The sequence below is a fragment of the Prionailurus bengalensis genome, chromosome D4 (assembly GCF_016509475.1).
Source record: "Prionailurus bengalensis isolate Pbe53 chromosome D4, Fcat_Pben_1.1_paternal_pri, whole genome shotgun sequence".
In the NCBI taxonomy this organism is placed as follows: Eukaryota; Metazoa; Chordata; class Mammalia; order Carnivora; family Felidae; genus Prionailurus; species Prionailurus bengalensis.
Window position 1 is genome coordinate 639,159 of NC_057359.1, and position 17,401 is coordinate 656,559.

The 17,401-nt window shown below is 44.5% G+C and overlaps 2 protein-coding genes across 10 annotated transcripts in view; one reads left to right on the top strand and one right to left on the bottom strand.

Moving 5' to 3' along the window:
- Positions 1 to 17,401, top strand: part of LOC122474716 (centromere protein P) — a 231,176-nt gene that overhangs the window by 170,170 nt on the left and 43,605 nt on the right. The window lies entirely within an intron of this gene.
- The window catches only part of ECM2 (extracellular matrix protein 2), a 38,282-nt gene that overhangs the window by 13,871 nt on the left and 7,010 nt on the right, over positions 1 to 17,401 (bottom strand). For 3 of the 6 annotated variants that reach the window (XM_043565774.1, XM_043565772.1, XM_043565773.1), the window contains 3 exons: positions 5,287 to 5,596; positions 3,789 to 3,977; positions 1,303 to 1,899 (listed from right to left, as the gene is read on the bottom strand). In XM_043565774.1, coding sequence (XP_043421709.1) covers positions 1,303 to 1,899; positions 3,789 to 3,977; positions 5,287 to 5,572 — 1,072 coding nt within the window. In that variant the 5' untranslated portion in view covers positions 5,573 to 5,596. Of the gene's footprint in view, positions 1 to 1,302; positions 1,900 to 3,788; positions 3,978 to 5,286; positions 5,597 to 16,757; positions 16,812 to 17,401 lie in introns of all 6 variants that reach the window. The other 3 variants (XM_043565775.1, XM_043565776.1, XM_043565777.1) reach the window with 2 other exon arrangements.

Consider the following 17,401-nt stretch of genomic DNA (forward strand, 5'->3'; position numbering starts at 1 on the left):
CCTCCAGGTCTAATGTTACAATTGTGTGGCCTCGATCTGTAGAAGTTTGTTCTACATGCTTTAATTTTATGGGATTTTGTTTTGACATTTAGTTAAGTGCAGTAGTCAATGATTTTAAACCTAGAAAATGAGCTTCCCAGAAACAGGGAGTACTACAAAAACCAGGTGGTGACCTTCTTGTAAAACCAAGATAGTATGACTGGGCACAGGTCATTCCTTTTTCATGCACGGATTGGGTTTTCTTATGGCAGAGCGCACCTGATGTGCCGGCCTTGAGCGGGGGTGGATGCTGCTGGGCCTGAGGGGGTTCCCTAGGGATCATTCGAGTGTGGTGTCCTGTCACAGACTGGCCGTCCTGAACCACAGTGTCCGACGTTGTCTGTTGAGTGTGTGTGTGTGTTTACAAGGTCAGTTGTTATTTCTCTGGTAGTTTATTTCTGTGGTTTCCCCTGAGGCACATCCGAAACCCCATTCAGATTCTCTTACCCTTTGTGTTCAGGGCAGACAGACACACACCTGGTCCTGCCATCCGTGTGCTCAGAGCCCTTCCGGTAACCTCATATGAACAGGGAGGAGGACCAGACCCCACCATACCCGCCTGAACGGCTAACATGAGGGAGAGGCCAGTGGGGGGTGCTGGGCATCTCTGGCAGCAAGGCCGCAGCCAGCTTTGGGAACTGTGGGTGGTTTCCTGTAAAGTCAAACACACATTTACTCTGTCACTCAGCATTAACGAGAGGAAAACCAGGTCCACACGGGCCTCTGTGTGTGGGTGTTTGTGCAACTGTTCATACGGTCGCCCCACACTGGCCCTGACCCCGTACCCTCCAGCTGGCACCTGTGGTCTCTGTGCGCCCCACAGGCTCCTGAGGAGCAGCATCCAGACACCAAGTGAAAGAGGCCCAGCCAGGAAGACTGCGTGCCATGTGACCCCACTTGGGTGATGGCCATGGATGGCCAAACTCTGGAGGCGTGTCACCTCAGCAGAGACCAGGGGCGGGGGGGGGGAGGGGTGCGAGAGAGTGTGGGGAGGGGACGGGAGTTTTCTGCACCCTGAATGTGGGGTAGTTACACAACTGCACACGTCCCATAAGTTACCACACCTCAGTAAAGCCTACTTGAGGGAGAGTCAGTGGGAAATCATGATTTGATTTGGAGAAATTTGCTTACACGTAACTATGCGGTTTATTCCACAAAGTTTATTTCTATGATCGAAGAGTGTTTAGGATCAGTTTATATTATGAAATTAAAGTAGGACTCTCACAGGGCAAGGACAGAACAACATGCGTCCACGTCTCTTACCAGCAAGCTCCAGGCTTGTTATCTCTGGTGCCGTGAGTGGTGGCATCTGTGTGAGGCCTGCGCTCATGCAGCTGATGGTCCTGTAGGACAGAGAGCACCCGCTGGGCAGAGGTGGCATGCGTCTGGGAGAGGGGGGGACCCGGGTTCTGGAGGGCATCCTGAACACGTCTCCTCTGATGGTGTCATCGTGCTCCTCTTCGTCATCGCCGTCCTCCTCCTCGTCGTCATTGTCCTCCCCCTCTCCTTCCTCTTTTTCCTCCTCCTCCTCCCTTGCTGGGTGTCCTCTTTGATGGGCCTGCCTCCCCTCCTCGTGGGGTCTCTGCTCTCCCCCTTCTCTGCTCCGCCCTTCACTGAGGGGTCTCCCCTGCTCTCCGAGGTCAGCGGTCTGTTTCTTCTGCTCCTTATCTTTATCTTCTTTAATTTCTTCTTCATCCTCCTCAAACCAAAGTTCCTCTTTTTGCAACACTGGGTTCATCTCCAGCGGACAAGATGGCAGTTGCTTACAGGGTAAGTTGGTTGCTTCTCTTTGTTCTGAAGAATCACCAGAAAATTCACTTGTATCACTTACGGCTGTACCACTGAGTGGCTGGGGAGAAGCTACCAACCATGGGGACACAACAGAGGTGGGTTGTGACGTTAGCAAAAGGAAAAATCATAGTGAAAATGAGGTTAGTAAATATTCCCTCCAGGTACTTGAGTGTGATATACACATGAGACACCTTTTGAAATTTTATTTCTGAGACTTGTTTTAGGCAATTTTTGTTTTGCCTGTGGCCTTAATATTTATTTTTACTAAAATGCCTGGCTACCTGGTAATAAAGAGGGAATAATGTTGTTACATGATGCACAGTGATAAGCAGTCCTGTGTGAGGTTGCGACGTGATGAGGTGCGACCTTTATCGTAGATACTGCTCAGTTAATTGGGGTTATTAACAGTGTAAGCGTCTGTACCGCCAAACATAAAAAAGTGAAATGTGTATTTTGCTTGCTTGTGGTAGTGAAACTGGCTTTCGTTTGTAGATTTATTTTATTTTTGTCTGGTTTCCTTTCAGCCCCAAGGGCCCAAAAGCATCTTCTGAAATTTAGAATTACAGAGAGTTTTTCTCTTTCTCCCTCCCAGACTCTCTAGTCTGATTTTTACTGTGTGACCTTCTGGAAGTCCTCCTGGACTCAGATGATGCTGTTGTAAGTGTGCACAGGGGTGCTCCCCACTGTTCTGTGATGATGGGGGCAGAATGGTCAGCGGCACACGCTCGCCTGCGTTCACACTGAGCAGCAAATGGGGCCGGCCCGACAGTCACCGGAGCTCAGGGAGAAGTGAACTCCAGTGCGTGCACCTTCACTGAGTCATCTAGACATAAATCACCCGGGAAAGGAACTCAGAAAATGTAACTATTTGAAGGAATTACTTGAGATTTTGGTCCAGTATATATTATAAAGTCAGTGAGTTATTTTTTCACATCTCTGGCACAGCATGCAAAAGGAAAACAGGAAAAAATTAAGGAAAGGAAACTAAAGCTATCATATTGAAACATTTAAAATCCTTCCTGTATATCCAAGTTTATTTTTCCAAAATAGCCACAGCATTTCAAGATTATTCCAAGTCCTTTGAAAAATGTGTGATAATTTCTAAATCTTGCCTGTATATTTGGTAACGTTTTTTAAAGGCATAATACCTTAGTAAAATAAGTGTAAACCAAAATGCAATTCCTAAATATTCTGAAGTTCTTCTTGGTAGACAGCCTCTGTAGACACCCACCCTGTGACCGTCCATCTACCTCAACTGTAGACCGGAAAAGATGTCTCTGTTCTTTCCCATCAGATTATTTACCACGTTTGTTTATTTCATCAATCACTAACTAGGCTCTTCCTGGGGACCTGCGCCTCCCTCTCGAGAGTCGTCTGTCGCTCAGATATGAACCCCATGAGCGTAGGGGACAGCAGACATGCACCAGGCCACGTGGCCAAGATGTGGGCCCTGCTTCAGGGCCATGCTCGCACATGTCCCCAGATGACCCGAGCAGTAGTGAGAGCGAACAGGCTGGACACATTGGGCTCTTTTCTCTCCAGATGCAAACCGCCTCTCCCTCTGTTCCCCAAGAGTTCTTCATCTTTGTTGGTGGTCTAAATGTACCCACCCTGAGTCAGATTAAGGGAGACCCCGCGTGTAATGTGGGAACTGTGGGCTATGTCAGCTTTGTCACTGCTTCCCTGAAGCTGAGAGTCTGTGTGCAGTGTGGTCTGGTCCAAGTTTACTCATTCTGACAGAGCTGGGACTATAAAGCCTAGATCGTTTAGTTCCGTCTCCTACTATGCATTTTCCCAAGTGACGTCTATGTTTGTCATCACTGTGCCAGTATCTTCAGTACCTTGATGACTAGTTTACCATAATTTAATTTAAAACTTAAGGCAGTGACAAAACAAAAACAAATGTAAGTTGAAGACTCTGTCACATGTGATATTTTGTTTCAGCTAAATACTTATACCAGTATCCACGCAGACTGGACAGCACTCTCCTTCCGGTGTGATGGTTTGGGGGCATGTCAAAGGGGGGCACACGGTTTCATCGCAAAGCACCCTTCCATTGGAGCAGAGACAGGTCGTGCATGGCTCAGGAGACCACACAGCTTTGTTGTACATGGTCATCCCGTTTACCAGACAGTGTCCCTTCTTTCCTGAAAGAGAAGCAGGGACACAGTAAGTTCCTGCGTGTGTTTGCACACAAAGTACATAGATCCAGAGATGTAACCCCCAGCGGGGCGTCCGCCTGCTCTCTCAGCCTCTCACTCAGGCTCTGAGAGTGACCAGCCTGGTGGCCTGACTCTGAACTGCGCCTCCACACTGTACCTGTCGGGGTGACTAAGTTATACAACAGCATCCGCCACCCCAGGCATCAGGGATTCCTTATCCATGCCGTGTGTCCAGTGTGGGCACACGGCCTCTGCACAGGATGGCCACCCAGGAATAATCAGCGGGCTTCATCTGCAAGCAGGCTGCCCTGATGGCCAAAGCAGAGAGAATGGGAGTTTGCAAATCCCAGACAAGCCCCAAAAGCGTCTCATTATGTTGACCACAGCAAATGAGATGGCCGTACCTAATTTCCGAAGAGACGCGGCAGTGCAGCTCCATCCGGTGCCAGAGAGCAGGGCAGGGGCAGCCCCAGGGGTGAGCCCACGCCCCAGACCTGCCGGTGTGCAGACAGGACAGCCAGGCCACAGAGCCTGCCTCTGCAGTGCCTCTGACACTGGCTCCCAAGGAGACATGGCACCTGTCCCTTCTTTGAGAACTGCTGTGTTACGGAAGGACAGCTCCCATGCCTCCATGTTCATCCTTGGACCGTGCACAGTGCAGCGGCCTTCAGTGCCTCCATTTCCAATGCACAGCGTTGCACACAGGTGGGTGAGTGTGTCACCCAAGAAGGCCATTAGACAGCCTGCTTTGATTTGAATGTTAGGGGAGACGCTGTCCTTCCGACCCAGTATCACTTCTGATACCTCTCCTTTGTGGGACGAGCTACCATCCCCAACTCCCACCCTCGGGGGGCCTCTCACGTTCGATCTGCCCTCCCCTCCCCACTGTGCTCGCCTAACTCAGGCCCTGGTTAACAGCCCTGTGTTCATAGAGTCATCCGAACAATTTATTTCTGTATCCTATATGATCTATCACTATAAATGAAAAAGCAGCTTACAACTTTTTATGTATATTATCTATATTAGGAATACAACTATGTCAAATACATGGCACAGTAAACAGACTAGAAATTAATAAACGAAAATAGTAACTGGGTTTTATAAACATAGTTGTGGGATAACTTTTTTCTTTTCCAATAATTTTATGTTACAATTACATTCTATAAATGAAATTTTAAATTATTTCAAACTTTATCATTAGATTAAACCAAAAGATAATACAGTAATATGAAAAAAAAACTTTTTTTGGAAAATTGTCCTCATGGTGGTTCTGTTTCTCTCACTGGGCTCTTACCTGGTAACACGTTATAACTTGATTCTACTCCAAGAAAACCTAGAAAAGAGTCAAACTTTTCCTCTGTGCTGTAGTCCAGGTTCAGCACGGGACGTGTTGCTCCAGGTGTGACCATTGTCCGCTGGTCCCCCAGCTGCCTGCTGGACCTGCGGGCAGGCGAGGAGCTGCCCCTCAGTCTTCTGTGGTGCATCTTCCTCTGCTGCTTCCTAGGTGCTTCTTCATTTTGTCCAAAGTCAGTTTGACAGATGATGAGCAGAAGGAAACAAACCAAACCTGCAAACTTCATGCTGGCTTTTCCACCATCCAATTTCTAGAATGAGAAGGAAGCAGAATTTCGGATTTAGTGCTACCTAATTTTCACCTTTGACAACTGGGCTTATTGCTCATATGTATGCCTCAGCAGCATCTTTGAGAAATGACACACATCATCTGTGGGCTATTTGCCCAATAAAAATCAAAGAACTTTTAATATCTTTACCTTCATACCAAGCATGAGCAAACTTGTATAAAGAACCAGGTATTAAATATTTTGGACTTTACAGGCTATTCGTCTTGAACGTTATCATGTGAAAACCGACAACGGTACGCAATGGCTGTGCCAGTAACACTCCCATGTACACAACAGTGGGTTGGACATGGCCTCCAGGCTGTGGTTTCCTGAGTCCTCTCTGGATCACTGTGCTGTGGGTCCTCAGAGGTTATCCAGGGTCGCTGTACCTGTATGCCAGGTCATCCTCTGACCAGCGCCACCCACAGTCCTTTCCCCCAGTGCTTTTTTTTGTTCTGTTATCCTCTCGCTTTATGATTTTCTTTACTGGGATGAGGGGGTACGGCTACACCCTATAAAACTAACAGGAAACTAGAATCAGTTGTAAAGACATAAGATGGACAAAGAAGAACTCTTAATTAGCCTGTCTCAAGGGTAGTGCAGGGTTCTGCGTGAGGTGAAGTTGAAAACACACTGGAGACATGAATACTCTACTCCTGGTGCTGTGGACTCAGTGTGGTTGTAGCCCTGTGCTCACACACATTGGTGCGGGCATGTGAAGTCAGGTAGCAGAGAAAGTGAAGAGTAACCCTCTACAAGGTGATTGATTGTGGGGCCGGTTGACGGATTCACCCGGCCACACACTTGGGCCCATGGTTAGTCCTACAGGGAAGGTCTGCAGCACCCATGGCCTCTGAGCTTAGAGTCAGTTTCTCCACCCTCACCCCTGCCTAGCAGCTCTCCCCTCTGCTCTTCATTCAGGTCCTCTTGCTTTCAGTACCCCAAGATAGAGCCAGGATGTATGGAGGAGAGTCTGAACCCTCAACAATGCCAGGGACCCAGGATCGTTAGTAAAGGAGCAGCCTTGCTTGGTGATGGGATTTACCCCACTCCTCACCAGCCTGCCTTGGTCACCTCTTTCAGTCAGAACAAAATTGTAACCTCAGAAACCATCACCCTGGCAGAAATGGTGAGCATTAAGGTGGTGTTATGTACAGACTAAATTTCCAAGCTGCAAAGGAGGGATTTTGAAGGCTCATAGGGCCAAAAAGTGGCCATAGACTGTTGACCCAGTAATCTTGTTGGCACCTTGGGAAATAGACCAGAGATCCTGTGAGCACTGGATTCAACCTTTCTGCATGAAATGAAGTCCTCTGTTAGCATCAGAGGCTACTATAGTATAGGTCAGCTTCACAACCTGTGGGTAAGTTGTGGGGATCCCAGAGGACAACTGTGAATGGAAAACCACGTTCGGGGGGTGAGGCAGGCCTTCCCCAAGCCACTATGCCCCCACAATGAGATACAACTACCCATCTATTAGAATGGCCAAAATCAACACCAAATGCCAGTAAAGATGTGGAGCAGCAGAAACTCACATTCATGGCTGGAGGGAATACAGATGGGTATAGCCACTTTGGAAGACACTTTGGCAGTTTCTCAGAAACACACTCTTACCATGTAATCCAGCAGTCATGCTTCTTAGTATTTACCCAAGAGAGTTGGAAACACATGCCTACACAAAATCCTGCACACAGATGTTTACAGCAAACTAGGAAGCAACCAAGACGTCCTTCAGTAGGTGGAAGGATAACCAGTAGTCCATCCACACATGAAATATTATTCACCACTAAAAAGAAATGGCTGTTGGACCAGGAAAAGACAGGGAAGAAATAAACACACATCACTAAATGAAAGAAGCCAATCTGAAAAGGCTACTGTAATATTCCAACTCTGTGACATTCTGGAAAAGGCAAAATTGTGGAGACAGTAAAGAGAGTTGCTGCCAGGAGTTGGTGCGGGGGGTGGGGGGAAGGGGCAGGGAATGAATCGATGGAGCACAGAGGACTTTTAGGGCACTGAGAATATTCTGTATAGTACTGTAATAATGGATACTACCATTACACACGTGTCCAAATCCATAGAACATACACCACCAAGCGTGAGTTCTAATGTAAATTCTGGACTTGGTGATAACGGTGTATCAATGTCATTTGTCAGTTGTGAACCTAAATCTGATCATTGTTGCATATCAAAAAGTTAGTGCTAATACCGTGCTTGATTTTGAAGTATGTTTACCGCTTAAGATCAGGAAAAAGAAAAGATGTCTGGTCTCACCACTTTTAGTCAACATTTTATTGAATATTCTAGCCCGTATAGTAATGTAAGACCAAGAAACAAAATGCTTCCAGACTAGAAAAGAAACTGTTCACAAATGTCTTGTTCGTGTATATAGATAATCCCATGGTGCCTACATAAAAAGCTACAACTGATTTTAGCAGGGTTTCAGGATATAAGATCAATATACAGAAGTCAGGATTATTTCTACATGGTAACAACAGTAAAGAAAACAAAGTTAAAGGGTGCCTGGGTGACTCAGTCGGATAAACAACCGACTTTGGCTCAGGTCATGATCTCGCAGTCTGTGGTTTTGAGCCCCACGTCAGGCTCTGTGTTGACAGCTCGGAGCCTGGAGCCTGCTTCACATTCTGTGTCTCCCTCTCTCTCCGCCCCTCCCCTGCTCATGCTCTGTCTCTCTCTCAAAAATAAACAAACATTAAAAAAAAAAAACCCAAAGTTAAAAATACAACACCATTTATAGGGGCGCCTGGGTGGCTCAGTTGGTTAGGCGGCTGACTTCGGCTCAGGTCATGATCTCACGGTCCGTGAGTTTGAGCCCCGTGTCAGGCTCTGTGCTGACAGCTCAGAGCCTGGAGCCTGTTTCAGATTCTGTGTCTCCCTCTCTCTGACCCTCCCCCGTTCATGCTCTGTCTCTCTGTCTCAAAAATAAATAAACATTAAAAAAAAAATACAACACCATTTATAAAGGCATAAAAATGTGAAGAACTTAAAGATACTTCTGACAAAAGATGTCCAAGATTGCAGCCCTGAAAACCATGAAGGATTGCTGCAGAAAATGGAAGAACTGCATAGGGTATGTGTGCTGTGTGTATAGGTCAGATGACTCAGGTTTAAATTCTCAATTCTATAATCAATAGTTTGTCACAAAGCCAGTCAAAATTCTAGCAGGCTTTTTTGCGTATTTTTTTAATGGCAAGATGATTCTAAAATTGCTGTGGGAATGTAAAGAGCCTACAATAGCCAAAGCAACTTTGGAAAAGAGAAGAATAAATTTGGAGGACTACCACTACCTGATTTTCGATACTTATTACAAATATGGGGAAATAAAGATAGTGTGATACTGATGTGAAGACAGACAAGTAATCAGTGGGACAGAAGAGAGTGTTGAGAAATAGACCAAGCCTACATGGTCAGCACGAGGTGCACAGTCATGTATCATACAAAGAATTGACCATAAATATAACAGCAAAAAGTATAAACTTGTAGAAGAACACGTAGAAATTTTGGTGACCTTGGATTTAGCACAGATTTCTTAAGTACAGCGATAGCATGATATTTATTTTTTAATTAGACTTCATCAAAATTAAAGGCTTTTTGTCTTCAAAAGATGTTGTTAATAGTAGGAAAATGCCACATACTGGAAAAAATATTTGCAAAACATGTATTCAACAAAGTACTTGTATCAAGAATAAAGAAGGGGGCGCCTGGGTGGCTCAGGCAGTTAAGCGTCCAACTTCAGCTCAGGTCATGATCTCACAGTTCGTGAGTTTGAGCCCCGCATCGGGGCTCTGTGCTGACAGCTTAGAGCCCGGAGCCTGCCTCGAATTCTGTGTCTCCCTCTCTCTCTGTTCCTCCCCTGCTCATGCTCTGTCTGTCTCTCTCCTTCAAAAAATAAATAAAAACATAAAAAATAAATAAATAAATAAGTATCACAGTTCTGACATGAAAAGAAAACCCAACTTTTAAAAGCCCAAAGCTTTGAACACACTTTACCAAAGAGACACGCAAGGCATATAAGCAACATGAGAAGATGCTCAAAATCCTTAGTCATTGGGAAAATGCAAGTTAAAGCCTCAATCAGATACCAGCACGCATCCGTCAGAATGACTAAAATTAAAAGGATAAGCCACAGCAAATGTTGACAAGTAGGCAGAAGAACTAGAATTCTCATTCAGTGCTGTTGGAAATGTAAAACAGCATAAACATTTTCGGAAAACCGTTTGCCAGTTTTTTTTTAAGTTACATGTGCGTCTGCCATTTACCCAGCCATTCTGCTGCTGTTTACCCAAGAGAAATGAAAACATATGTCCACACACATATTTATATGTGAATGTTCATGGCAGCTTTCTTTGTGCTGGACAAAAAGTGGAAGACATCCAAATGTCTATCAATGTGTTAGTGGATAAACAGCTTGTAATGTATCCATACCATGGAATACTACTTAGCAACAGTGATAAGTAAATCTCAAAATAAATATGTTGAATAAAAGAAGTCTCATACAGAAGGACATACACACAATTCCATTGTAGAAAACACAAACTCTTCTGTAGGAAAGCATACCCATGTCTGCCTCGAGGCAAGGGCATGTAGATTACCAGGAGTCATGGGGATCTTTTGGGGATGATGGATATATTCATTTTCTTGATTGTGTTATGGTTTTACAGGTGCACTTTACATATGTGCACTTTAATTTTCAACTCTCCTCACCATTGTAGTTGGGTTGGGCTTACCACCTTGATGTTGGGAGTCCGAAGGTGGCTATTTGGAATCACATATCTCTGTCACATAATGCGCAAAATCCCCAGTTGTGTGAACTTCTTAGCATTGTTGTAGGATCTCACACTTTCCTCAGACAGAGGTGGAGTTGTATCATGGGGTCCTTGGAGACCAGGCTCTGGGCTTGACAGGTTAGATCAGAAGTCAGGAAATTGGAGTAGGGGCCAAACTGAGTCTGCTGCTTGTTTGTATGCAGCCTACAAGCTTAAGATGGCTTTTGTGTTTTTAAATTTAAAGGTTTTAAGATTTAAAAGAAGAGTAATAATTCATGACAGATCACATAAATTGAAATTTCATTATCTATACATTAAGTTGTATTGGAGCAGCCATGCTCGTTTATTTGTGTGTTACTTTCGGGGACTTCTTCGCTAAAGAGCGTGATTGGGTAGTTTCAGTAGATGCTAACATTTATTTGGCCTGCAAAATTTAAGTACTTTGCAGCACAAGGTTGCAGCCCACCACTGAAAGCAGTGCTTCTCAGCCAGAGAGTTTTGTCCATGCGTCCCATTTGTCAGCATCTGGACTCTCTTCAGAGTCACTGTTAGGAGGGGCTCTCCCAACTCCCTGTGTGTGGGAGGGCCCGGGTGCTGCTGGAGGTCTTACAGAGCCCAGGACCACCCACCACGACAGAGGAGCCGAAGGGCCCAGCACGTCAGAAGTGTCTAGATGGAGAAGCCCCTGTTGAGAGGAACTCATACAGAGGTTTTTAATCCAGACAGAGGCAGGCGGTTTACAGGCACATCTAATGAATTCTAACTAGATGGGGTCTTCTAGTGGTCTTCTAAAATTAAACAGACCCCTTGCGCACGATGATCTCCCTTCCAAGGTTTACTCTGACTCTGAGGTGCTGTTTTCTTTTGCTCGGTTTCCAAGTCTCACACGTGTATGCTCGCTCGTGTGGCCAGAATTGCGTGTTCCTTGAGGAATGATCCCACTTCCATTCTGTATTCTGTTGTGCTCAGGTGAAGCTTTGTCCTCGTAACCTTGGCCGTTTATAACAGTGGCACTCTGCTGTGTGCAGCTCAGACTTTCAGTGAGTCCTTGAAGCTCTCCTCCGTTTCCAGCTGTGGGGGATTCATCATCTTCTGGGCTCAGACAGCTCTGTCAACAGGGTCTTCTTAGGTTGAGCTCCAGTCTGTTATCCACAGGAAAGCCCAAAGAAATGTAAAAATACAAGCCATGGGGGTATCTGGCTGGCTCAGTGGGAAAAGCATGCAACTCTTGATCTCAGGGTCATGGTTTGAGCCCCACATTGGGGTAGAGATTACTTAAATAAATAAACTTTTAAAAGATAAAGATACAGGCCGTGTTCACATAGTTTTCTCTCTTCAGAGTTCATAATCTTTTTTTATCATTTGTTCTTAAAATGTTTAAATTTGAGGGGCGCCTGGGTGGCTCAGTCGGTTAAGCATCCGACTTCGGCTCTAGGTCATGATCTCACCATTGGTGGGTTCAAGCCCTGCATCTGGCTCTGTGCTGACAGCTCAGCCTGGAGCCTGCTTCAGATTCTGTTTCTCCCTCTCTCTCTGCCCCTCTCCCGCTTGTGCTCTGTCTCTCCCTCTCTCCCTCTCAAAAATAAATAAATATTGAAATGTTTTTAATAGTCAAATTTGTAAAAGTAGCATATATGTTTTAAAAACTCAAAATGGTGCATATGTTTATAAGGCAGAAAAGACACATTGCCTTGATCGTAATGCATTGTTCAGTACAAGGGGTAGGCACACTTTTTCTCCAAAGTTGAGAAGATAAATATTTTAGGCTCTGAGGTCCAACAGTCTTTTGAAACTTCTCCACTTTGCTGCAATAGCCCAAAGAAGCTATAGACACTAGGTGAACAGACAGACAAGACTATATAACTATGGTGTTTTGTTTAAAAAACAGAATTTGGCGAATGGGCCCTAGCTTCCCACCCTCTAGTTTACTGGGTCTTTCATGACCCCTCTAAACAGTTTGGTGATGGACATTTAAATTCTTTGCCAATTTTTCGTGATTATAGATATTATGCATGTATCTTTTGGATGTATTTTTGTATTCTTAATTTTAATTTTCAGTTTACAAATATAATAATAGAGTCTCCTTTGGTTTTGAACTATGTTATCCCTTGGGTTTATTTTTGAGCGTAGTTTAATATTTATAAGTCACTTTGGTCATGTTCATTAATATATTTTGAGACTGTGTTATAGGTATATTCAAATCTAAAATTGTTAGATCTTTCCAGTGCTTTTATCATTAGGTACTTTTTATATTGCTAATAGTGCTTTTTGTCGTAAGATCTACTTTGTGAGATATTATAGCTGATAGTCTTATATTCTCAATATACTTTCTATTTGCATATCATGGAATTTTTTTAATGCAGTGTGACAATCTTTGTCTATTAATTGGAACATTTAGTCTCTATTTAACGTTAACACTTGACATGTTTGAGTTTAAATCTGTTTTCTGACTATTAGCTTTCTATTCGTTCTGCCTGCTTGTTTTGTTTTGTTTTTCTTGCTTGCTTGCTTTTTTAAATTGATGACTGAGTTTTTCTTGTTCTGTTAGTAATTTACACTTTTTACTATTCTGCTCTTTGTAGGGATTACCACATACATCTCAGCCTGTCACGTCTGGTATAAACCAGAGCCTTTCTGTCCTCCTGGACAATGTGAGGCCAGGACAGCCTCCTTCTGTCCCTCAGCCCAGCACCGTGCCACTCTTGTCACATTAATTCTAGATACATGTGACGTCCTCAGAAGATGATGGTGATTGTCATTTAGATCAAGCTCTCCCAGCCTTGGCACCACTAACATTTGGGTTGGAGAATTTGTATTTGTATATTCAGTAGCATCCCTGGCCTCTGCCCAGTAGATGCAGCCAGCATCTTCCCTTCGCTCATGGCGAGCAGAAATGTCTTCATACCTTATGTGCTGGGCGATGGAGGGAATCCTCCTGCCCCAGCTGGGACCTCCTGTGTTACAGTCACCTGAACATTTACTGTTTTCTTTCTGCCCATTCCGTCCCATGGTTTCAGGCTTCTGTCAGGGTTCCATTCTTTCTGATTTAAGAACACTTTTTAGTAATTCCTTTAATGCAGGACTACTGGTGACCACTTCTTTTTGTGTGTGTATCTGAAAATACTTATGTTTTATGTCATTCTGGAAGAATGCATTTGCTGGACATGGAATTGTAGGTTGACAAGTTTTTTGTTTCAGCATTTTGAAGATCTCATTCCAACATCTTGTTTTCCTTAATTTTGATTGAATATTCATCTGCCCACCTGATTATTTCTCCTTTTAAAAAAAAAATGTTTAGGGGCGCCTGGGTGGCGCAGTCGGTTAAGCGTCCGACTTCAGCCAGGTCACGATCTTGCGGTCCGTGAGTTCGAGCCCCGCGTCAGGCTCTGGGCTGATGGCTCGGAGCCTGGAGCCTGTTTCCGATTCTGTGTCTCCCTCTCTCTCTGCCCCTCCCCCGTTCATGCTCTGTCTCTCTCTGTCCCAAAAAAAAAAAAAAAAAAAATGTTTATTTTTGAGAGAGAGAGAACCTGTGTGAGCAGGGAAGGGGCACAAAGAGGGACAGAGGATCCAAAGCAGGCTTGACGCTTTCAGCCCAGAGCCCGAGACAGGGTTCAAACCCACAAACCACGAGATCATGACCTGAGCCAAAGTTGGACGCTTAACCGACTGAGCCACCCAGGCACCCCTATTTCTCCTTTAAATAACTTTTTCTGCTGGCTGCTTTATCTAAGATTTTCTCTTTGGCTTTGGTGCTCAGCTCTTTTGCTGTATGATACATAGATAGGATTTTCTTGTTTTTGTCGCCTTTGGGATTTATAGCACTTCTTGAATCTATGGCCTGGAGACTCATCAGCCCTTCTCTCCACCCAGTACTTTCCTACTTCTGTCCTGAGTGTGTTTAGGGCCACATTGGTAGACATGATGGCCTCCTCATGGTGTCTTCAGTGCGTCTACCCTCTCTTGTCCTCTCTATCCCTGTCTGCCTGTGAATTGTCCTGGTTATGCTTTTAACCTGTGTCGCAGTTCATGAATTCTCTCTTCCACTATTAAATACGTCCGTTGACTTCCTTGTTTCTGTTACTGTGGGATTTTTGTTTTTGAGTTTTCAGTGAGTTCTTCTCATGGTTTCTGATTCTCCACTGAAATTTTCAGTCTTGTCTTTTACTTTTTGAACATGTTAATCACATTCTTCCTAAAGTCTATGTCTGAAGACTCCCACTTTCTGAACACTTGATGTATCTGTTTCTGTTGTCTTATTTCCCTGGGATTATAGCCACGTTGTGCTATTTCTTCCTATGCCTGATGGCTTTTGATTGAGCACCAGATATTGTATAATGAAAAATTAGGGAAATACTTGGAAGCCTTAATGATAAATTCTTATCCCAGAAGGATTTACATCTGCTTCAGGCATTAGGGTGAGGGCACTACCAGTTATAGACTGCATGTTCTGAAGCTGAGCCTTGCTATGTCTGCTTATGGATCACACTGGGTCCCAAACCAGAGCAGGGGACCTCACTGGCATCGCCCTCCCTGTCATCCTGCTGCTGGCGTAGCCCCGTTCCTAGGGCTTTATTTCTCTCTTGCCTGCTGAGGCTGTTTTAAAGCTATACCCAATTCTTGGGGTGACTGGGTGACTCAGTTAAGCGTCCAACTTTGGCTAAGGTCATGATCTCATGGTGCCGTGAGTTCAAGCCCCACGTCAGGCTCTGTGCTGACAGCTAGGAGCCTGGAGCTTGCTTCCGATTCTGTGTCTCCCTCTCTCTCTGCCCCTCCCCCATTCACTTGCCCGCACGTGCTCTCTTTCTCTCTCTCAAAAATAAACATTAAAATTTTTTTTAAATACAAAAATTAAGCTACATTTAATTCTCTGCTGCCTCTTCTGGACCCTCCTTCTAGATGCCTTCAGAAGAAAAGTTGTTTAAACCTATTTGGTTTCAGTTCTATCCCAAATATTAGTCCTGCTTTTTCCCTCTCTATTCTAATTATTCTCAACAGCTTTTGTTCTGAATTCCTTAGTCTGCTATTATCAGAACCAGGAGTTTCCTCAGATTACTTTTATTTTCTGTTAAAATAATCCTCTTTCTCTAAAAGAATGTTTCGGGTTTTAAAAATTTTGAAATCTTGTGTCAGAAAATATCATTGGTTAATTGGAAATAGAATAATGATTTCAGTCCTTTTCTTCCAAAACTTTATAGTTGTTGTCCATTTTCACTTTTTTTTGTTTTTTTTTAATGTTTGTTTATTCTTGAGAGAGAGAGAGAGAGAGAGAGATTGCAAGCAGGTGAGGAGCAGAGAGGGAGGGAGACAGAATCCAAAGCAGGCTCCAGGCTCTGAGCTGTCAGCACAGAGCCCAACATGGGGCTCGAACCCAGGAACCTTGAGATTATGACCTGAGCCGAAGTCGGACACTTAACCGACTGAGCCACCCAGGCACCCCTCTATTTACTTCTTATATCTGCTGTTACTGATGAGAATCTAACCCAAATCTGGGTCTTATCTCTTTGTGAGAAATCTTTTTTTTTCTCTCTCTCTCTATGGAAGTTTTTTTTCATATTTTCAACTCCTCTTTAATATTCATAAGTTTTACTATAATGTGTAGGGTTGTTTTTTGTTTGTTTATCCTTCTTGGGATCTTTTAGCCTAAGGCCATCTGTCTTTTGCACACAAGCTGTCCTTTACTGTGCCTCTGCCTTCCTCTTTGTCCTCTTCCCCCAGTGCAGCCTCATTCTCCTGCTCTTCCTCTGCCTGAGGCCTGAAGGAGGGGGTTCTCCTCCTTGGTCTGATGGCCCCCCGCACATAGCCACCGCCAAGGTTGTCCTGTCTGCCAGCCTCAGCATGCAGACTTGCGTTCAGTATGTATGTCCACTAATTACTGCAGCCTCTTCAGAACCTCTACTGGACATCATTGAATTGGAGCTACATTGGAACCAGTTTTTGTGATCTGCTTTGGTTTTAGTAGAACTAACATGAAAAGTCATGAAAGGAGCAATCCCTTCGCCAATGGGCAATGGACCCTGGAGGAGTCATTTCAGAGAGCAGGGAACGGAAGAGGCAGTATGTGGGCTGGGCCGAGAGCCAGGATGGGGGCAGCAGGAGGGGCCAGGGACGTGGCTCTGGTGGAGAGCGTGGGCACTGCGCTCTACGTGAGAATTCATGGACATTGTCCTGCATTAACAGTCGTCTGTGCGGACACCCCGTCTTGAACCAGGTGCAAGTTTAGTCCGGCCCTGGACGGGGTTTAGGAGGACGCCCAAGAGGGTCTCCAGCACCCGGGCGGCCCCTTGTCCTCCCGGAAACACTCGCTTGACAGGACCAGGCCTGGGCTTGCTCACCCCAGGGCCCCCCCCTGGACTTACCTCCCGGAGTCTTTCTCCTTACCCCCCAGAATTGGCTCACTTTCATCCAGAAACCTAAATACACATGTACAGAAATAAATTTTCAGAGCTATCTTAATTTTAACAAAATCAGTATCTAAATAGTCTCATTAAAATTTTAAATAAGTTTTATGAAAATAGCCTTTCATTGCCAATTTTATAATCAATGTCAGGGTGCCTGGGTGGCTCAGTCAATTAAGCGTCCCACTTTCAGCTCAGGTCACGATCTCACAGTTGGTGGGTTCAAGCTCTGCGTCAGGCTCTGTGATGACAGCTTAGAGCCTGGGGCCTGCTTTGGATTCTGTATCTCCCTCTCTCTCTGCCTCTCCCTCGCTCTCACTCTCTCTGTCTCTCTCTCAAAATCAATAAAAAATTTTTTTTAATTTATAATTGATACCTAGGCCTTTGTTATTTTCAGTGATTTATAAAATTTTGCTTTGCGTTTAATATTTACTTTAACAAGCAACTTTGCAATTGAGTAAATACGTTTCTAGAGTTAAAATTTTATGGTACTCTAAATCACAGTAGGTATTATTTTGATCAAGTACATTTTTCTTTCCAGCCCTTCTTGTTTTATCCCAACATTAAATACTGTCTGTAAATCTTGGTTAATTTATTGTTTATCT